This window comes from Fistularia commersonii, chromosome 1, assembly GCF_037954325.1.
Source record: "Fistularia commersonii isolate RoL2024-O1a breed Wild chromosome 1, RoL_Fcom_v1.0, whole genome shotgun sequence".
In the NCBI taxonomy this organism is placed as follows: domain Eukaryota; kingdom Metazoa; phylum Chordata; class Actinopteri; order Syngnathiformes; family Fistulariidae; genus Fistularia; species Fistularia commersonii.
The window spans coordinates 16534136-16556516 of NC_141284.1; the positions used below are offsets into that span (position 1 = coordinate 16534136).

A 22381-nucleotide genomic window follows, 5' to 3' on the forward strand; every position below is an offset into this window, starting at 1 on the left:
TGGTTGTGTTGTAAATCAAGATCAACTCAGGCTGAGACAAAGCATCGGACTTTATCAGGACCAAATCTTTTAGTGGGTGTGACCGAGACGAGACCAAGTCCAGGCCAGATTAACACCCACACTGCATAATACTCTCAGGATAATATGTGGAACATTGGAACCTCGAGACACTCCTCAAACCGATCCTTCAGATTCACATTCCATAAACGCAGAAATTACCTAACTCTCCGGTGGGGGGCCCATGTTTTCTTTAAACCCTTGTATTTCTGGTAATGTCCGAAAGATCTATTTGATGTCTCGCAGGAGAAGTCTGCAGCCTGTGCGGGTAATTGAATGACCTCTGCAACGGTGTGGTCACGAGAAAACAATTTCAACATCTCTGTTCGTAAAAGATAGAGATGAGATTTCTCTTTTTTTTAAAGTCCAACTCTGAGGCAAAATCAAGACTGTTAGTATTATTTCCTTCAAAAACATACAAATTCCCGGAATCAGAGTGTTGCCTGAAAACAATCCCAATGCTGATTCCTAAGAATTGGAGTTTCTCATTAAGTCCTGAATCATCAGCTGCGGGTCTGGGGTTCAGTCTTTATTAGAGTTTCATTAGAAATCGATGAGCACACCAACAGGGAATTTCAAGGACTTAAAAGATTTCATATTGTGTTTTCTCCTTTAGTCATCGGTGTTGGGAAGTTGTGTCGTCACTCAGGCCTGCAGTTTCCTCATGGTAGCCGGTGGGAGCAGGAGTGTAACACCTGTCAGTGTGTCAACGGCAACGTTCGCTGCACAAAGGTCATTCTCTTTGCTGATGATGTTATTCAATTTGTTTAAAATGTGCCTTCTTTGGAATCAGTTACTCACCGGGTCTATACCTTCCCTTCTCCGCCCAACAGGTCCAATGTGGTCGTCGGCCCTGCCTCCTACCGCGGGCTCTTCCCACCCCAGAATCAGGTTCTCCGTCCTGCCCAGGCGGCCATGAGTGTGTGGAGCACCAGTTCCTCACCTGTTTCTCGCCGCCCTGTCACCAATGGGGCGTCTGCTCAACCCCTGATCCCCCGGCACCACTTCACACCCACTGTGAGCCCAACAGTGGTTACCTGGACAACAACTGCGCCCGCATCACTCTCATCTTCAAGAAGGATAAAGTTCCGCCGGTAAGAGAACTGGGGATAAAATGACAACATGATTAAAGAGGTGAGAAAGCCTCTCAAATGAGAAGTGAATCCTGTTCAAGGAGAGACGCTAAGTCCCATTGCCATGATAAAGTTTGACAATACATGATTGAAGAATGCACTTTATGAGCAGTTATTGTCAGGTGTTGAATGGTCTGCGTGTGTTTGTGTGTGTGTGTGCGCGCGCACGTGTGCTTGTGTTTCTGCAGGGAACCACGGTTGAGAACATCTGCTCAGAGCTCAGGTACCTTTCGGTCACTCAGACCTTGGCTGAAGAACGAGCGCTCGTCATCCTCTGCGACCTCTCGTACACTAACAGTGACACGGTGGAAGTTGCCATGGTGATTACCGCACACACACACACACACACACACACACACACACACACACACACACTTAACCACACACACAGACATACGCACATACAAATATATGTGAATTAGCTTTTTCTGTCCCTGTTGTAATCTGAAGTAATTAATCATTTGAAAAGGGTAATCATCGATCAACATTTGGTAAAAACACCCAGCCATCCAGCCATCATCCGCCGCTTATCCCGCACTTTGGGTCTCAGGGGACGCTGGAGTCTATCCCAGCTGTTGTCAGGCGAGAGGCGTTGTACACACAGGACTGGTCGCCAGTCAGTCACATACCAAGACGACAACGTTCACTCACCCACTCATTTGGGGCTTTTTTTTTGCAATTTTTTGGTAAAAAAATATTTTTTGTCTAAACATTGATCAATAGTTGAAAATGCTTGTTTTATTATGCTGTTTTATCATGTTATCTATATGTTTTATTCTTTTTTTTAATTTATTTGTAGGTATTTGGCACTGGCTGCCAAATATCAAAAAATTATTAATGAATTAAGTTGATGTTATTGATGGTGAAACCTCAAAAAGTACCCCAGAGCATCTGGATTAAATTCTCTTGACGCAGATTTTGATTTAAAGCTGTTTGTTTGACTTATATAAGAAGAAAACGCCGAATAATAAAACCCAGCAGGATCTTTAAAATAACATTTCCCAATTTAACCCTTTCCAAGGATTCATCCCCTCCAGCGCTGAGACACATAACTACAGATCTACCTTTTTCTTTTTCCATCAACATTCTTCTTTATTCATCCACTCGTTCCCGCGGAGCTTAAAAAAATGGTTTGGTCCTGCTTTGTTTGAAGAAGAAACAGCAGAGACAAAGACGTTTGAAGCCCTTTCTCCACATCTGGATGAGATTTAGCTAGAACACCTTGCCGCTCACTCCCTTTCTTTCTTTTTCTTTTTCTCCCTCTCCATCCTTCCCTCTTATCTCCCCCTCCGTCTCTCGACCACCCAGGGAATCAACACTGTCAGAAAAACAGTCACTTTGAGGCTGTAAGCTCTTAATGGAGGAGGATTAGGGCTCGTTCCTCTGATGTTTGAGCGACAGATATGGGGGGGAAAGGGAGGCGGCCCAAGTCTGGAAACCGCCCAGAACAGCCCTGTAACAAGACTTTGATTGAATTAAATTTAAAAAAAAAAAAAACCCTCCTACTTTCTTTGCAGCGAAAATACCGGAGCTTGTGTTCGAGCGTGGCAGAAATCTCGGCAATCTGGCAATTAGCGGCAAGTTGTTCTCATCCAAAGTGTGATTGTGCAAAAAGAGTGATCGGTTGTGAAAACAAGTAGTTCAATATGTGTTGTTTGCGAATGGGTTTGATTTCATCGCCTCAAGGCATGAGACAGATAAAAAAAAATCACAAAAACACAAATAAGAATTAACATTTCTTTTACAAAAATTGGAAAAAAAAAAAAAAAAGCGGCATGAAAAGAAAGAAATTTCCCTAAAAATTTGCATTTTCTATTTTCCTTTTTGGCTTCCCCGTTCAGGGGTCGCCACAGCAAATCATCTTCCTCCGTCGAATCCCCTCCTTTGGGTCCTCTTCTCTCGTCTCCCAATTCGTCCATAAATCTCCTCTTCGATCTTCCTTTAGACCTCCCGCCTGGCCGTTCCGAACTCACGCTCCTTTTAACAATATATTTGCTATCCCTCCTCTGTACATATCCAAACCATAACAGTCTGACTGTATCTCGAAAACATTTAACACGTGCTGTCCCTTTTATTCCTGACCCTATCCATCCTCTTCAATCCCAAAGAGAACCTCAATATCTTCATCTCTGCTTCCTCCAGCTCTGCTTCCTGTTTTTTCCTCAGCGCCACTGACCCGAAACCATACAGCATTGCCCTTCCTTTTATTCTGGCTGATCTTTCATTACACATTACGCCTGACGCTTTTCTTTACCCATTCCAACCTGGTTGCAGCATTTCTTTACCTCTTTTCACAAATCTCCATTTCACTGGACTGTTGATCTTAGATACCTAAAATCCACCTATCTTTTTTATATCCTCTGTAGTTTCACCTTTCCACTTTGGATTCCTCGCAGTCACGCACAACACGCAGGTTTGGAAACATTGATGTTAAAAAAGGCATTATGAAGTATACCAAGAATTGGTAAGAAGCTATCTCCCAAAACTTCCCTGAAAATGAGAAAAATCCATTAAAAATCCGTAAAACATTGGCAAGAAAAATGAAAAGACAGAAGAGTCAAACAATTCTGATGAATTAGCCAAAAAATGTCCTTGAAATCTGCAACATTTAACCTGAACATATTTCAAAGTCAACAGAGGTCACGTGACCCACACCAGGCGAAGTGAAGAGCATTTGTCAGGAAAACATGTCAGCCTGTCACTCGACAGGTTTTATGTCATAACAAACCTGGTAGGAGGAAATATTCAAATTAGCTATTGATGATTTGTTGCTGCAAATAAACCTGGGGGTCTTGGAGTGGAGTAAAAGATTACCCGACGGGGGGACAAGCTAGCCGAACCAACAGCCAGCGCCTCCCTTTCAGCATCTTTTAAGGCAGTGAACTCCCCCCGGGGGGAAAGGGGGTGCAGCCTGCCAGATGTTACAGAGAAACTATTTTATTCTGAAGGATGAATGTGTCTTTTTGTTGCCAAAAGTTTTTCTCCTCCTCTTTCTTTTTTCTGTTATTTCTTTTTCCGCTGTTTTTTCCCTCTTCTTCCTCATGTTTTCTCCTCCTTCTCTTCTTCTCCGCCTTCTTATTCTTCCTTTTTTCCGCTCCTTCCCTTCCTTTCCTTTTTCTTCCACTTCTCTTGTAACTCCTCCTCCTTCTCCCTCATTTCCTTTTCTTCATCTTTCCGTCCTCCTTTTTCTCCTCTTCCTCCTGTTTTCCTACATCCCTATATAGTTGCGTGTTTGCTCATCGTTTGCTCTGAACCCCTTTTACTCTTAGTCAAATCATCAGGAATCTCCACGAATCCCCCATTATTCCTGTTTCTTTCTGCATCCAATCATCAGAGGCTGAGTCCGTGTACCACCAGACCCTCGTATGGCCGGCGATTCTAAATATCTGTTCCGGTTTTTGCGTTCACAGTCGTTCGAACCGGACGGCCATTGGAAGGACAGGGACGGCGGTGCGATCCAGAAGGCCGCCAGTGCCATCATCAAAGCTCTGTCCAAACGTCACAACAGCACTGTCATGCTGGCAGTGGTGGAGGTGAAGGTGGAGACCAAGGCAGGGGAGGAGCCTCCTGTTGGTGAGTCAGGGATCAGGCACTTATATATTATATAAGTGCATATTTTAAACCAATTGATCTTCAAATTAGCAACCGTGGCAGAAAACACCCTACGAAATAGCCAGGAATCTGTAAAACTGTGTAATAAGTCATCACTGAATTGTGTACATGTCTGTAATTTAGGATATCAGACTTTTTAATTCCTCTTCCTTCAGCCGTAGGGAATATTCAAATCTTTTTTAAGACCTTAAAACACTTTATAGCCTTGACTTTGACACTTAATAGTTTTATTCTATTTCTTATTCTCCCTCCTTTTTTTTCACTGTTTTTACAATTTCCGCCTATTATTTATTGTTATGTTTGACTTGAAACTCTGGCACAACAATTTCCTTCGGGATAAATAGAATTGTTCTTATTCTCATACGTAATTCGGTAAAATTTTAAATCAGCCTATAATGAGTAATAGGATTTCTATATTACAAGAAATTTCCCCCAAATTTGTATCCACTTTAATACAAATTATTCACTCTATTTCTCCTCGCGGGGAATTCCTCTCTGTATTTAACCCATCGTGAATAAATAATGAGCAGTTGGCAGCCCCAGGGGAGCCAGCCAGGGGAGCAAATGAACAGATATCAACAACTAAAAATGTGTAATAAGTACTCTCTAAATGACCAACAACCCCAAAGATTGACACCAAATTTTCCCTAAGTTGATAACAACTAAGGGATAACTGAGGGATAACAACCTTTTCCTCCTCTCAGGTTACCTGGTCCCCATCCTGTGCGTCGTCTTCAGCCTTCTCTGGATTTTATGTATCGTGGTTTGTGTTTGGTGGACATGCAAGAAAAAGAAAGAGCGCCAGAGGCCGATGCCATCCAAGGACCGCAAGGTCAACAACTGGCTGCGGAGCCCCGCCCCAAAGGACAACCGGGACAAAGACATTCAGTACGAATGCAAGAAATTGATGGGCCCGTCTGACAGCGCCGAGGGCGAGGAGGGCGGAGAGCCGGAGGCGAAGGCGGAGGAGGACGAGGAGAGGGCGGTGGACAAACGCTCGCCTCGAAAACGCCCCCTGACAGAGGGTCAGGACAAGGAGAGTTCATGTCAGCAGGGGGTGATCTGCATAGCGGGCAGCGGCCTGGTGAAGAAGGCGCCACACCGGACAGTGTACAGCCCCAAAGATAACCGCTGTAAAAACCTGAACGCTGCCAAGCTCAGTGAAGACATAAAGGACCATTACGTATAGAAAAAAATGAAACAAAAAGGAGGCGGGACAACAACAAACAGTCAAAGCACCAAAAGTAAGGTGCTTTTTATCTCTTACACTTTGTTTAACTTCTGCTGCACGGAGGCGTCTTTCAAAAAAAAAAAAAAAAAAAAAAAAGCGTCACACCTTTTGTTATACTTTAAAATCAATGTTTCACTATATTTTCATCTCCCAATCAAACCCTCTTTTCCAGTTTACAAAGATTTGCCTCCGAACAAACTTTCACTGGATCAGACCGAACATCGGAACTGCTGGCAGCTTCTCTCTCCACTATTTGCCTTAAAACCCCCTTTTTACTTTTGTTTATTTTAAGGGGGGGGAATCTTTCTCTGCGCTGACGACATCCTGTTATTTTATTTGAAAAAAAATTGGGAGAAAAAAAAAAGCTTTTATATCCTTGTTCTTTTTCGTTAAAGGTTGGCAAAGAGAATCCACTGTATGAGCATGAACGCTTTACTTTGTTTACATTCATAAACAGTTTTATTTTTGTCCTGTGTTTCAAAAATAGAAATAGCTCCCCCTTCAGGTCGTCTCAGTACTTGGTTGGTTAGAAAAGTGCCTTCGATCCGGACTTTGTCCCCAGTTTTTTTTCTGTAGAATTCATGCAGGAACTGAAGTCCAGGTAAAAGGGAAAGGACCTAACGAATCTTCATGGGACGGTAAAATGTTATTTTCTTTGTAAATATTGTATATATGGAAAGAAAAAAATGGCTGTATATATTTGAATTTGGTAATTTAAGTGATGCTCTGTATCATAATTATTTTAAAGAATAAGATTGTTTTGTGGTTGATTTTTTTATTTTTGTTTTTTTTTAATAATTTCATTCCGCATTTCCGGTGTCTTGTCGACACTTTGACAATTAAAATGAATTAATTATATGTATATGTATATGTATATATATATATGTACATGTAAAATCTACAGAGATTGAGTCAGGAGACAAATTACGGTTGTATGTCTTGATGTGTTTTGACTCATGCTCTTTTAGAGGAAGTGATTTTTTTTTTTTTTTTAAATTTCAGTATACTTCTGTGTTTTCATTGCGTCACTCAACCATGACGAACCCTTGTGACCCCCAAAATGTCTTTTGGCTAATCTAGGAAACAAACAAACTAAAGAAAACTCCATAAATAATTTGGACTGGCTGCGTTGCTGACATTGCCTCCTTAAAACAAGCCAATCTCAGCTAGCGTCTGCCACGTTCTCCAGTTTTCACATGCCAAGCTGCGATCGAGCACTTTCGGACTTTGCTGTCGAGGCTTTCCGAAACACTCCGAATCTTCCCGGGCAAAACACCGTGCGTCTCTGTGTTTTCACCTGGAATGATTTCCATACTTTGGCTTGTCTTGCAAAGTCCTCCCTGGTTGTTACGATCCGTCAGAGAAACACAGAGGAGGAACCTATTTTGTCTCCTTTTTGGCACCTCAGATGATCATTCTGTTTCCGTACGACTCCTTTATTTTACACTGATAAAACACTTGACGACACACACATTATTTGTCGACATTGGTTTAGTTTTTGTTTTTTTTGGGGAGGGAGGGGGGGCACATTGATTTCCATAAAATGTTTTCACAGGAATTGTGTTTTGGTCCTTTATTTAATCTGAACAACACAGAATCAGGCAAAACTTTCAGATTTCAAAGCAAGAAAGCAAAAGAGTCGCATGAATTGTTGCCCACCTTTAACTACGCAACCAGGCCCCCCTCCCGCTCCCCAGACCCTGGCAGACTGGTTGGTTGGTCAAAGGCTGGCTTTGTGTTTGTTGTTGTTGTTACTGTTTTCATTTGTTTGGGGAACAGTGGAGTTCATTCGTGTGCTGGTCTAATGAAGGGAACAAGTTGCGTTGCTGTTGCCGCGTGTTCCGCGCGCTGAGAACACTGAAAGTTCCTCCACAGTGAACACAAACACTCTTGGAGGATCATAACCTTTCACATAATCACCAAATGAAAACCAAGAAACCATGATTTGTTGATGTGTCACCCCCAATGACGGGCTGAATGTGCAGAATATTGTAATTATTTTGTACAAAATTTGGTGCAAGTCTTGGTTTGTTAGTGGATTTCTGTTGTATTTGTTTGTTCGGAGAACGATCTTATTATTTATTAAAGTATTTTATACCAAAACTTTAGCTGGATTGGATTGTTTGAGAAAGTTCTCTTATGTCTTTTGTATACTTTTTTTTTTTTTTTTTTAAATGTCTGGTCACATTTTTTTCAACATTGAAAAAAAAAAAAAAAAAAAAAAAAAAAACATGAATCCATCTTCTCCCACTTATCCTACACTCATCGGGCAAGAGGCGGGGTATACCCTGGACCGGTTGCAAATCAACCGCAGGGCCACATATAAAGACAGACAACATTCACTTTGTTGGGGCAATATTTCCAATTTTTTTCAGATTAACCTGCTGCATGAATGTGGTAGGAAACCCTAGAACCCTGAGGTAACCTATGCAGACACAGGGAGAACACGCAAACTCCACACAGAAAGGTTCCCTTGTTGGAAGCCAAAACGTTTATCACTACGCCACTGTAGGTCAATTATTTTCCCGGGGGAAACGCGGTGGTCAGCGCTTTGGCCTCACACCATGAAGGATCCTGGTTCGATTCCCAAAGGGAGCATTTCTGTGAGGAGTTTGTGTGGTCTCTATGTTCTCTGGTTTCCTCCCACAGTTCAAAAACATGCAGCAGGTTAATTGGAAGAATCGTGAATTTTTCCCTGATGTGTGAATGCAAGAGTGACTAGTTGTCTGTCTGTTTATGTGATCGCCTGTTGAGCGGTAAAGGGTTTATCCTGCCTCTTGCCAGATGGTAGCTGGGATAGACTCCAGCACCCCCAAGACCCTGAGTAGGATTAGAGGGAGACGATGGATGGATGTTTTCTTGGATGCCCTGTTTCCAGGTTGACATGTTGCAAAGTGTTCTGCAAACCTCTGCCTTAAAGAAAGGAGGGACATGGTTTGATTGTAACCAGGGGTCTTTCTGTGTAGGATTTGCGTCTTCTCCTGTTTCTATGTGGGTTTCCTGCGGATTCTCCGATTCCTCCTGTCATTGCCGAGACGTGAATGAGAGAGCATGGTTGTAGGTCTCTGTCTGGACTTTTTGTGAACGTTGATCAAAATTGATTTGATTATAACATTTTTTTAGTTTACGATTTATTTTTAAGTGAAAATAAAAAATAAATTATTTCTTTCAGATCAAATTAGAAAAATAACATTCTAGAAGTCATTTTAATTGTTGAAACAAGCTTTCAAACCCTTCGGGAGAAAATAAACTGTTGTTTTGAATCTGTGTATGTGATGGTCAAGCGTCTGAGATTGTTAATGTTCAGTTTCTGTCTGTTTTTATTCCATGTAGACTCTTTTCTCTATCTGACTGCTCAAGCGTTGCTCTGCCTTCAGCCTTGTTTAGTGCCAATCAGGTGAGACACTGTCCACCGATTAAAGACACATTGGGAAATGATTAACATGACACTGCTCTGTCTGGGAGTTCTCTGGCGGCAGGACATTCGTGTGTTCATTAACCTGATGAGAATTACAATCCCGTCTGGAAATTTTCTGGAATCCCAGATGGTGCAGCACCTGGTCACAAGAATGCCCTGCACGCTCCAGGATGGTGGAGCTTACTCCTAAAATGTGGCATCTGAGAAATTACTGGAATCCACCGGAGTTCAAGATAAAATCCTAAATATTTAAATAGAACTGGATACAGAGTCAAAGGCAGGACTACTATTAAGTTCTTTGATTGACTGCTCACGATAACATGATACAAAAAAAAAGCGATTGGACATCCAGGGGCAGGCTCCCAGGACATGGCCCCACTTCCTGCGCTAACATCTAGATTTAAAACTCAGCTTCTTGAATGTGATGAAAGGGTTGGGGTTAGCAAAGTTCTGACCATCTTTATGGGCTCCGATGACCAATAGAATGAGGCAAACATCAGAGATGCTTTGCCACGAGCAACAACTAGCAAGTACGCTAACTACGATGATGCAGATCTTCTTAAAAAGTGGAATTCCTCTAAGCATCCAACTTTTTTGGACCCTTCAGCAGGGATCTCATGTTCTCAGGTGTTTCGCCCCTTAACCTGAACACCTTGCCTGAGTGGGACAGCAAAGACTGACTGGTCTTCACCTGCAGAAGGGTTCCAACTGTGGGCTCTCTTCAGTCACAGCCATCTTGAGCTGGACTAAGCTTCTGCGCCCATGTCCCTGGTGGCTTTCTTCAGCTTTTGGGGTTCCAACCCCACCCTCTGCAGGAAGAAGTTCACCAATTTTTTTTGGGAACCCACAGTAGCACACTTTAATGGGATAGCTGGTTCCATGCCATCCCTTTAAAGCGGCTTTGTCAACTGGTATTGGTCCTGGTATTTGGCTTTTTCAGCTGATGGGATGTGGCCAGCCTCTCTTCCCAAGCTACCCCGGGCTCAGCAACAATGATGGCTTTTGTGCTCCTGGATAGCAAAACCATATCGACTGGTGGAAGGGAGATCACTGCCACATCCTGTGGGAAGACGTGCTCAACTCCCAGTCTGTGGATCCTTGCAAGGTAAAGGGTGGGACCTTGGCCACTGTGACGGTCTTGCAAGCTTTGTCTCCTTTCCAAACGACAGTTATGGCTTTGTATGATTGGGTTTGCATGTTGTTGGCCTTGACTCGCTGCTGTTCCACCCATTTAGCAATTTCCGTTAGGACCTTGTCATGCCTCCATCTATACTGCCCTGCTGCCAATGCCTTTGGACAGCTTGGTTCAGTGTGCATGAGACTGCACCACACTGCTTGCAAGGTGGGTCTTCCTCTTTGCCCCAGATCTTCAAGTTTCTTGGGTTTGGCAGCAGGTCAGTCAAAGAGCGCAAGAGAAAGCGCAACTTCCCTCAGTCAGTCTGCCACAGCTCTGTCCAAGACAGCGGTTGCTCCTGTGCCTGTTGCAACTGCGTCCATTGACCCTGTGAGGCAAGTTCAAGAGATTTCACCTGGTGCTCCTCCTCTACTGCCTTGTGGACTCTCTCCACCATACTTGAAGTTCTATAATTTAACCACAAGGAACATTTTCCCCGAGGCCCAATGCCCCTCGTGCATATTTTTTTTTCTTATTTTGTCTTCTTAGGATACAAAAAGAAACAAACCTAGATTTAATCTGAGTCACTATCAGGAACTTTTTCATTAATTTTTATTTTTAAAAACATTTATACCTGTGTTATTTCCCTATAGAGTAACTAAAATCTATTTTAGTCATAAATTGATCAAAGAGAGACAAGAAGTGGATCCTTCAGGAACAGTCTGGTGAATGCTCCAGTTGACGGGTTCCTTCACCTTGTGCTCCATTAGATACTCACTCTCTTGGATCACCGCAGCGGCAAGCAACAAAAGCGTCTCCAGGGCAACGAGGCGGGGGTTTGGATTGATGTTTAATAGAGGGCCTGGTGGCAGGCAGGTGACAAGCCCAGTCTAGCATACAATGCCCCGCAGATTTACAGGTGTCATGAATGTTTGACTCTACCTGGTCAATCAGACGGTTCACCAGAGCGAAGTCTGATCTCCTAGTTTCACCCCAAACAACCAGGTCACCTGGTTACCAAGGCACCAAGTTACTGCACATCATCTGTTGGGAAATGTTTTCTCAACAGATTAGAATAGATTATTAGGATGTTTGGTTCCAAATGAGATCAATTGGTTAATTTATTAGTACTGTACACTGTTCTGCAAATGAAATTATGACAGGGCTTTGCAGGAGAAGGCCAGGCTTTAGGGTGTATTTTCTCCTATAAGTGGGTATAAATAGAATTCTTAACCAGTAGCAGGCAGAGGCAGTAGTTTGAACTCTCCCCAAATTGCAAAAAAGTTCCAGGATCTGATCAGGTGGCCAACTGGGTTCTCCGCATGATTTCTCCATGTTCTCTGTCTTCCTCCTATTGTGCAAAAAATAGTCAGTAGGTTCACTGATGACTCTAAATAGGTGTGAATGACAGTGGGAAGAGTTGATTGTTTCTGTTTGTGGCCCTGTGATTGACAGCTGACCCATTCAGGTAAAACCCCACCTCTCTGCCATTACAACTGGGATTGGCTCCAGCCCCCAAATTAATAATATAAGTGGTCAGATTATCACCGATAGCAATTTGCTTGAATCAGCTTTCATCCGGAACCTCTCTTGCAGGTTGTCACTAGCCTCGGCTGATTGTGCTCTTCGCGAACATGCGTGGAGCCTTTACAACCCCCAAATAATGTGCGTAAGACTAGAACTCTATGTGTTTTAAGGGATGATTATTGATTACTCCAAATCCTTGATGTGGGTTGATTGGCACATGCCTTCCGCTCGACAGCATTCTATCGTGTCGAGTCACGTAATGTCACGTTGCATCACTAGTAGGAGGGAGAAGATCTGCAGGGTTGAACTTGGATGAACGGGAACATTTCCAACATGATCCGTTTGGATGAGAATGTGGTGGCTCCTGTGCTGGGATGTTGGGCGAGGAGAGAGGGAGGGAAAGGCAAGAATGTGCAGCAGATCTCCTGAGGACAGCGGGAGAGCCAGATTCTGCCTTGGAGCAGGAAGGGCGGGGAGAGCCACACCTCGGCCTCTCAGCTGGCGGCGGGCCCTCCGACTCCTCCCAGGGTTAGAACCCCTGATTCCACATGTTCAAACGGGAGATGAAAGGCCCCCGGTAGGAACGGTTGTAGCTGCCAACACCAACCGCCTGCCAAGTCAACCCTGCTTAGCGCGTTCTCCCAGATGTTCCTGACGCTGGAGATTCTGCTATGCCTCCCTTCGACAAACCCCTACCCCCACCCAAGGAGGGAGCTTGACCCCTTCACATCAAAGTAAGGGGGAAGGACTCAAAAAACAATGAGCATGTCCAGAGACAAGAAGTGAAAGTTTAGTGTGTGTGTGTGTGTGTGTTTTCCCGAAGAGGAGGGCTGAGTGATTTGTGAAGCCAAGAAGAGGGTTGGGCAGCTCGTCCAATAGTGAGTGTTAACTCTTGTGTCCTGCGGGTGTGTATCCAGAGAGCAGACAAAAGGACGACACACCAGACCAGCGCCCGAAGCCTCCATTCGGGCCGTCGTCGGGTAGGGTTCCATGATCGGCATTTAACATACTCTCACAGTCTAAAAACCAGGAACTGATAGAGGAGAGCAAAGATCCGTCACAAGCTGGCGTAGGCAAACCCCTTCCCTTAAGGACACTAACAAAAACAGAAACATCCTGTTTGGAGACATGTTATCTTATCGTCTAATGATGCTTCTCTGAGGAAGTTGTTTTAGGTTGGGACGGGTCAGTGACTCGTCGGAAGTCAACGTTCCTGTACCGATGGCGTCAGTTCAGAGGGTAGATGCAAGATGCCCGCCCTTGGTCAATGTCTGTCAACCAACCAGAATGTGCCAAAGATTATCTCCGCCACATGAAGATCATGGCATCCTTGGTACAACCGCTAACCTTCTCACTGTTTGATAATTAGGGCAAGCTGGAGATTTGACTCAATCAATATGATAATAAAGTAAATGGGGATGGTTTTTACTTAGAGTAAGACAACGACTGCTGGTGAAGATTAGTGAAAATGTTTGTGGTCATTTTGCGGCATCACACATATCTGCGCACTTTTATGTAAATCCTGCACCCCCTTCCCAACCCCATAAATGAACAAGTGCATTGGCAAACCTTTCTGTTCCCTATCGTGTTGCAGTCAATCGTCTTCACCAGCTATGACATTTACACCAGCCGCCAACACAAGGTTCCTGCATCATGTGCACGGGGTGATATTCCATGCCTGAGTTGCACACCAACATCACACACGCATTTATCCCTCCCCGAGGCCGCACATTTTTCTCCAGACAAGCCCAAACCTAGAACCCTTAGTCCAGATACTCTCCGCCCATCACACACCTTGCTATCGAATGCACTCGCTGTTCGGGTTTGTGTCTTTGTGTGAAATGTGTGTGTGCGTGTGTGTGTGAGCGTGGGTGTAAGTATGCCAAGGTGAGAAAACTTGTTCTTTTATGCACATATGTGTATAAACTGTGTGTATGTATGTCCATGTGTACAAAATTTGTGAATGTATATATACGTGTATAAAATGTGTGTGACACCCAAGAGGAGTTGTCTGGAATGCGATTGGCTGAACCAGAGTTGAAGCTGTCAGTGAAGCTGATGGCTAGTTAAACAGGGTTTGGCCTTTGTCCTACGTTTGGTGATTCAATGTAGAGGGTAACACTCAATTGGTGTCAGGAGTAGGGATTAGAATGGTGACCAGTTAAGAAATCAACAGCCTCATCAGCGGTTTGAACTCGGAATGAAGACTGGAACAATCCGCCCGTCATTGATGGGTGGAGCAGCATGTCCCACACCAACATCAAGACCCTGCCTCTACTGTATGCTCATTGCTCCAGGCGTCCGTGAACAACATCGAGCATGAGCTGCATGATCGATGAATGGAGGATCAGGCCAAGGCCCGCCTCCTCCTAAGCGGTTAACCTGCTCAATGCCGGCGGCTACAGTGAGAGAGCTAGCGCCAGTCAGCCCTGTGAGAACCCGAGCAAATCTACAAAGTTGAAGTTATCTCGCTACAATAGGGAGAAGACAACAGATAGACATGTGTCTACCTGGCAGTGAAGTTCAACGTTGAGAGAGCCTAAGGTCATTTGCTCTTTAACTGTACCTGCGCATCACCCAAGGACGCCTTCAGCAAGGAAGTCCAGGAGGAGCTTGCCATCCAGGCTTTCATCCTAGGACTTCAACCTGAACAGCTCTGGAAGCACCTACGCCTGCTTGATCCTACCTCAGCATACTTTGCAAAAGCAGAGATGGTAAAACTTTGCAGTCTTTGCCATTGGCACCAAGTGAGGCAGGTTGACCACAACAAAGATGAGGAGCAAGAAGTGGCTTGTTAGGCACTCCCTGCTGCCCTAGCACACAGGAGGTAGGAGGAGGGGGGTGGGAGGCAACAGTTACTAACATTGCAGTAAATGATAAAGCAGGAACTACTGCCGCCTCCTGCACCCAGGGTAACTGCAGCCTTATTCAGCAAAGAAGGTGTCACTGGGGAGAAGAGCTGATACTGCAGGAGATGGGTGGACCAAAGCCTACCAGGCCAAAGAGTTGGAGCCCTGCGGGTTGCTGTGCCAACTGATGACAATGACTGGGAGACCCTTGATTCTCTGCAGATCCAGTAGCCTCAGCAGGAGCACGTTCCAGAGGGTTCATTCCTGGGCGAGGGCTGGCTAGTCACCACCGACCAAGGTGTTGTACTCCCAGTGGGCCAGCATCCTTGGCCAGAGTGGAGGTCATTGTGAGGGGGGGAGGGGTGTAATAACTGGGCAGAGCTTATCCTCTTAGCTGGGGGCAATGTGTGTATGTGTGTGTGTGTGTGTGTGTGGCGGGGTAGTCAAATATGTGTTGTGCTGATCACTTTTGTGTTTAAAATGGTCAGAACATTGAGTCGGTCACTGATGAATCAGGAGCTGTTTAGGTTGATTGGTATATTTCATCTACAAGATGAATCAACGGTGCATCATTGCACTTTTTCCACGTTTTGTTATGTTACAACCTTATTTCAAAATTGATTAAATACAATTTTCCCTTCAAAATGTTACACACAGTACCTCATATTGACATTGTGAAAAATGTCTGTTTTTCTAGATTTTTAGAAATGTATTAATTATTGAAAACTAATAGATCACGTGTACAACTATTCACAACCTCTGTCATGAAGCTCAGGTGCATCCTGCTTCTACAGCTTTATTGGAGTCTACCTTCGGTTGATTCAGTTGATTGGACATGACATGGAAAGGCATAACACCTAAGGAAGACTTGGAACTGTATTTGTTGTCAAAGTTGCATCCACAAAGTATTCAGCAATATATTAGCTTTTTTAAGGGAGATTGTTGGTAGAATTGTGAGGGGAAACAAATTTAGTTAATTTCGGAATAAAGCTGTGGCAAAAAATGAGGAAGCAGTGTAATGCTCTGAATATTCCCAGACTGACTTTAGATATTTAAGATTTTAAGAGCGCAAATGAATATATATTCTAAAAAGGTTTTATCTTCTACTTTTTACAGATCCAACTTTTTAGATCAGAATGTATTTTTCACTGAGGGACTTGTGAAATCTCTCATGCAACTGTGTGTTTTTGTCTGTGTCCTATAGGCTGTTTACTCTGCGGTCACCCCTGGATCTAAATGCAGGAATGTGAACCAGATCTGGTACTGGATTAGTTGTGCAAACTGATTTTCTAACCATAAGCACCGCCACCCACACACACACAGATGTGACACAGTCGCTTGGACCTTACATCATGCTGAGTGCTCGTCCGTCAGCCCGGAGGTGCAACAATAAGGCCTAAAGCGTAATTAAGTCCCGAATCAGCTCTGATTATGGGTGAACACGTCAGGCGTGGCATTCCCTTTCAGGAAACTGACCCCCCCCCCTTCCAGCTAACCCATCCTGAACACTCTGACCCTTTGCGTCTTTTATGGTTGTCGTCATTAATCCTGATCCACACGATCGTTTGGTGTGAATCAGCTCATTCTGATGGACCGTCGCTGCTGCTGTCATGTGTCACCCGCCATGATGGTGCATCTAGAACACTCCCAGGAAACCCCTCACATGCTGAAGACGGAGCAAGTGCAGATATGAAACATTTCATTGGGTATATGGAAACCCTGACTGGTAAGTAAGCCATATTTTTTTTTCTCCAAGCTGTTGTCCTTGTAGTACCCACTCTGGCAACAAGGTAATGTACATTCATGTATTTATCACCTTTTCTGCTTATCCTGCTCGCAGGGTCAGAGGAAGGGGTGGGGCAAGTCCCAGAATCAACATTTCAGCTCAAGTAAACTGTTCTTGTCTCACGCCACCTTATTATAAGTTTTCCAAGAGCTTGGGGGAACATTTGCACAAGATTGAAGAACTTGACAAAACACGAGTTGGACAGTTGTAGGGGAAGGTGTAAGTGTTTCTGTGCAAAAATTGAAACTGACCCAGAGTTTGTTTCAGCCACCAGTGTTGTTGTGATTCCAACTTCAACCACAATCCTTCGCAGGCGTGTGTGTAGACAGTGACCAACTCCAATTTTCCCTGCAAGAAAACTTGATCACACACACTGCCTTTTAAAAACCAACTTTCTCTATTTCTCAAATGTCTGCTTCAATGTGGAATATTCTAGATTAATTCCCAAAGTGTTTCTTTGAGACTTTTTATTTCAAAATCAGCTTTCAAAAGGTGTTCTCTTTACCCGCCAGTGTGTTGTTGGGAATATTAATATCATACACGCTTCCATTTCTGGAAGTAATTTGACTGTATATTATCAATTTTTCTTCATTTTCATTTCGATGATGCTCTTCCTTGCTAATTCATTATTACTGGGGTTGGGAAATAAAAATAATAAAAGTCAATGCATACTGCTTTGAATAATAACCCCAGAATAAAAGCTAAAGGCTGTTGACCTGTCACTCGCCAGCCCTTCGCTGATCACTGGACGGCAGGCTTGCCATGTCGGATGCAGTCCGGTGATTGGAGGAAGAGAAGTGGGGGAGGGATTGATTTGGGTGGGGAGAGGGAAGATTTGAGCAGAGTGTTGTGGAGCACAGCGTCGAAGTGTTTGGAATAAAGCGACGACATCTGGATTGAAAGCCTTGTTGTGTACGTCTTCAGAAGGGATTTTGAACAATTGACGGCATCCTGCCGGGAATTAGCTGTTTGGCTGGAGTAAGCCTATTAGCCGACGCGTAGCATGGACGGAGGCCGAGGACCCACGGTAAAGTTGGAGGAGATGTCTGACGGGGAGGGAGGTAGTGCTTTCGACTGGTCCAAGGAGATGGCTGATCAGTGTGTCAGATCTATGCACGCAGCTAGAGACGATGGTGAGAGATGTTGCAGTGAAATTGGCTTATGAGGCTGGCCTGACGTCATTGTCAGAGATTTGTGCCACTACTCACTGCCCCGCAAGTGACTGACAGGCAGGTAATGACTGAGGTGACGGAGGTGATGGTGTGTCGCATCCGACCATTGTCTCGGCCGTGAAGGTCCCCAAGTTCTCTGGCAGGTCAGATTGGGAAGCTTTCCAAACCCAGTTTGAACTGTCAGTCAATGCAGAGGTGTGGTCAACGTAGAGGTAAGCGCTGCAGCTAGCTATATGTCTCAAGAATGATGCGCTGTCCTGCCTCCTGCTGTTGGACCCAAGTGAGAGGCAGTGGTACAGGAAGTTGGTGGGGGCCCTACAGAAGTGTTTCAGACACTGCGGGTTCCAGGGCTACTGTGTAATGAGCTATGCTATTGGGGCAGGAAGTCTGGCAATCTGCTACAGGTTTTGGTTAGCAAAATAGAGAACGTGACACAGCGAGCCTATGGCCACATGTTATCAAATGAACAGGGGGACCAGTTTAGTAAAGGTTTTCACCCTGCGGGGCGCCCCAGATACCGCAGGCAGCCTATGAGTTGGCTTTGGAGAGGGATATTGTATGGGATGGGGTTGATACCATTGGTCAAGACGAGAACCCCCCTGCCGTATGGACTTCGGTGGCAACCCCCATGGAGGGAGAGACGCCGGTATGGGTTGATGAGGTGTTGAAGGCTGTGGCACTACAGCCGACCCATAGGACATGCCTGGAGCCCAGGGTCTGCCGGGGGTGTGGCACCCCTGAAAATTTGGTCAGAGAGTGTCCCGGCTCACGTCAAGTTCTGGGAAATGGTACGGCCCTCATAGACGAGGACATGTAGACCCTGATGATGGCATTACCCACCACCGCAGAGAGGGGCCCCTGATACTGGTGGACGCCACGCCTACATCCATGATGAGTTAATTGCAGGGAAAAAATTTCCCTACGGGGATCAATAAAGGATAAATTATGAGTCGTCATCTCAGTTGTGAAGGCAATGCTTAGTGACCAGAAGTTTGGATATGAGACAATTCTAACAGTGTCTGAGCTGTCAGTGAAAAGTCTTAAGAGATGGTACCAAATAAACCTGAAGAACAAAGACCATGTACAGCAGCTTTGCACTGACATCATCGCATACCACCGACGGAACCCAGCTTCCAGGAAACCTAAAAGCCTGGTGCTTGCAACTCAGCCTTCTACCGAGGATATTATGGCCTTTTGAAATTTATGAGGTCTCTATTCCAAGGTTGGAGTGACTGGAAAGAGGAGTCACTGGTAACATCAAGAGGTGTCTCACAGTGGCCTCACCACCATAGGCCTCTATGAAGACACCGTCCTTAAGTTGCACATGTTACATATCTAACAAGTCTCACAGAGGAATTCAAGCGATGATACGACAGCACATGATGCTGTTGTTCTCCAGAGATGTAGCGGTGCGGAAAAACATGGCAACATTGAAAACCGGGCGCAAATAGTCAGCGGCAAAAGCAGTAGAGGAAGCTACAGCAGCTCTCAGACTGAGCATGTCCTCTTTCTTGTTGACATTATGGGACATGCTCAGCAAGAAAGAGGATGCTTCAGACTGGCTCCTAAGCGACCAGGCTGGAGCTAGGCCATTGCACCCAAGCTGAGGAAATTTGTGGTCAAGAAAGGAGGTTGTATAGTGGGCCAGGGCAATGTGCCATGGTAAACAGGGAGAGTGGACTCGATTGGACAATGTAGAGAAGAGGAGGATCAGCTGGAAGGACCTCTGGAACATGGAAGTGAGACCTCTAAGCTTTACCATCAGAACTACGTTCTATGTTCTTCCATCTCCAACAAATCTTCACTGGTGGTTTGGTGAAGACCCAGCATGTACCCTTTGGTCCACACAAGCCTCCCTCAAAAAACCAGCCTCACCTAAGGATGCTAAACTTGATGTCACAACCGAGTCCTCAAGGTGCTTACAGCCACCTAGGAAGAGAAGCGACCATCAAGTACTTTGTGCACGAAGGAACTAGGCCGACTGTGCGCGACTCTAATCCAACTGAACAAGGCCAGTTGGGCCAGGCCCCTGATTGGAAAATGAGGCCTGGCATTGGCCACCAGTTGGTGTTTCCTCACGAAATTGCAATCACAACCCCCATACCTGACCCGGTGCTCTGGTCACCTTCTCTGAAGAAAGCATATCTTAGTTTTCAAGCTTACAATAGCATGGGAGGATTCAGTTGAGGAACCTAATGAAAGAACACAGCTGTATCAAGCTGGCAGTCCAAGCACAACACCACGGCTGGAACACTGAAGTGTGTATTCCGGGGCAAAAAGCAGGGCACAGCCATTAAAGAACTGTGGCGTGCAGCAGAGAGGGGAAGCCAACGGCTCTAATTGAAGAGAAAAGTTCCCTGCTGGGCCCCAAAGTGAGGGGCCCAGAGGTATGCAGTTGACATTAATTGACTCAGGGAGGAGGATAACTTTGTCTTGCGTAATCCTGGCAGACATTTTTCGAGTGGGCAACTCCCCTGACCAAATTGAGCATGAGACGCAAGCTCAGGACTGATCACCTGCAGCTGGACACTCTCGGTGAGGATGGCCAAAGGCTAATCTATTTTTATACATCAAAAGCTTTGTTTTTTTATCTGACGCTCATCAGATCCAAGCTACGACCCCCCATCTGCTCGGCACGTTCTGTTCAGGTTCACTCACCCCCCTCAAGCCCACCCAGGCCTCCTAAAGGTGCGTTCCTCACTCTTGCCCCGATTCTTTCATCAGATTCCAGACTCTCACCAAACCTCTCAGAAATGACAGCCTCTGGATGGGTGCCGGTAAATCTGCTTTATCTTGATAAATTCCTCTCTTGCCAAAGGATTTATGGTCTTGCTTCCACTTCTGCAGTCCCACCTCACCATTGAAACCCAGAGGGCCTTGTTACGTTCACTGAGAACCCATCAGTCAAGTGACCCGTGAGAATGTCTAGTTGCCTCCTTAGAGTTCACCAACCTGTTTCTGGTTTGGTTAAGATGAAGTCAGACCATGTCAGAGGGTAAAACAATACTTTTTAGAGCAAAGGGACTTTTCTTTGGCTGGACGGCTGATCCTGTTGACTCTGAAAATAGGAGCAGAAAGTCTTTTGGAACCTCTGGGTCCTTTGTGACTCCTCATTGTTAAGTACCAGGGATCTCCGTGCTGATATGGCCCACTTCTGCACTATCGACTGACAGACCAAAAGATCAACATTGTCCGCCTACTTTGAACACAGAAGAACCTCCCAAAAAACATAGACTCAAACAAAAACCTTTTAAACCCACGTCCTTTTCACAAATGACACATAGAACAGCTTGCTTTTCTCAACTCACACATCAAATTTTGTTGAAGGAGAATAAAGCAAAGATGTCGAACAGCTCTTCCATCATCTTGGTTCCTCAACGGTTCTTTGTCATGTCTTGTTTTTGCAGCTGTATTTTAAAAAAAATGATTGTTAATGGGAAACAGGAGACTGGAAACAGACAGGCTTGCGATGATTGACCAAAAAGGAGCTTTCTACTGGTAAGGTCTGATTTAAATTTGGTCAAATCAGTGATTTCAATCAGCCGTTAAAAAGAGGAAGAAATTCCCTGAATTGTGATGTCAATATCATCCAATATGTCTCCTATATTTTGAATATCAACAAAATGCTAGACTTCTTGAGCCACTGACTTCTTGCCCCTTTGACTGACACTACTCTTATTGATGACCCGTTCAAACTGAAGCAACATCTCGAAAACCCACCACAGTGCCCCTGGCAGGATCACATCTGTGCGCACTCTCATGCGTCGGTTCACTTGCTGCTCCCCGACCCTTCTTGACCAGGATGTGGCCTCAGTTCAGGAGTGCAGAACTATGGCATCCAGACACCCGTTTCCGGTCACCATGTCCAGAAATGAAGGTCCATATCCTGCGAGGAGCTCCTTGAAAATGCTGTCCTTCTCCACTAATTGTCTGTATTTTAAATGTTGTCACAGGTGGCGCCCACAAACTTATATGAGACCTGTTTCACTTCACTTTCATTCTTTAAAGGCTTCAAGGGCTAAAAGGAGTCCATAGTGTTACTCAAGGAATTTACCTGCTGAATTGGTCTGTAACCTTCAATGTGCTAGGATGTGCCTGCTGATGGTTCACATCAGGACACTGCCAAGAACATTTGACAACAGACACCAGTTTATATTGATGACTTATAGTCATTTTGCAATCTGTGAAGACCCTGGTTTCACACGACCTAAATTCCATCTGAGACAAATACTAACAGAACTGCAGGTACAGACAGTACTGGTACATGCGCAGTACAGTGAGATACTTTGGGAGGCTCTCCACAGCTTGAACTTGGCCTTTCTTTAAGATTTCGTTTTTTCTCTGAAGATTAAGTTTTCATTGAAATGTAGCCAAGGCATTAATGAATAATTTTCTGTACATGTCTAATTCTTGACTCGCCTCTTTCAGTTTTGCAATGACAAACCAGCACTGTAGGATATAGATAATCTACTTCCTGTTTTT

General features: G+C 44.8%; 1 protein-coding gene across 2 annotated transcripts in view; it reads left to right on the forward strand.

Moving 5' to 3' along the window:
* Window positions 1-8136, forward strand: part of LOC147237594 (protein jagged-2-like) — a 57400-nt gene extending 49264 nt beyond the window's left edge. For both annotated transcript variants that reach the window (XM_086151646.1, XM_086151649.1), the window contains 5 exons: window positions 674-789; window positions 891-1151; window positions 1379-1510; window positions 4601-4763; window positions 5507-8136. In XM_086151646.1, the coding sequence (XP_086007772.1) occupies window positions 674-789; window positions 891-1151; window positions 1379-1510; window positions 4601-4763; window positions 5507-5991 (1157 nt within the window). In that variant the 3' untranslated portion in view covers window positions 5992-8136. The remainder of the gene's footprint in view (window positions 1-673; window positions 790-890; window positions 1152-1378; window positions 1511-4600; window positions 4764-5506) is intronic.
* The last annotated feature ends 14245 nt before the right edge of the window (window positions 8137-22381 follow it).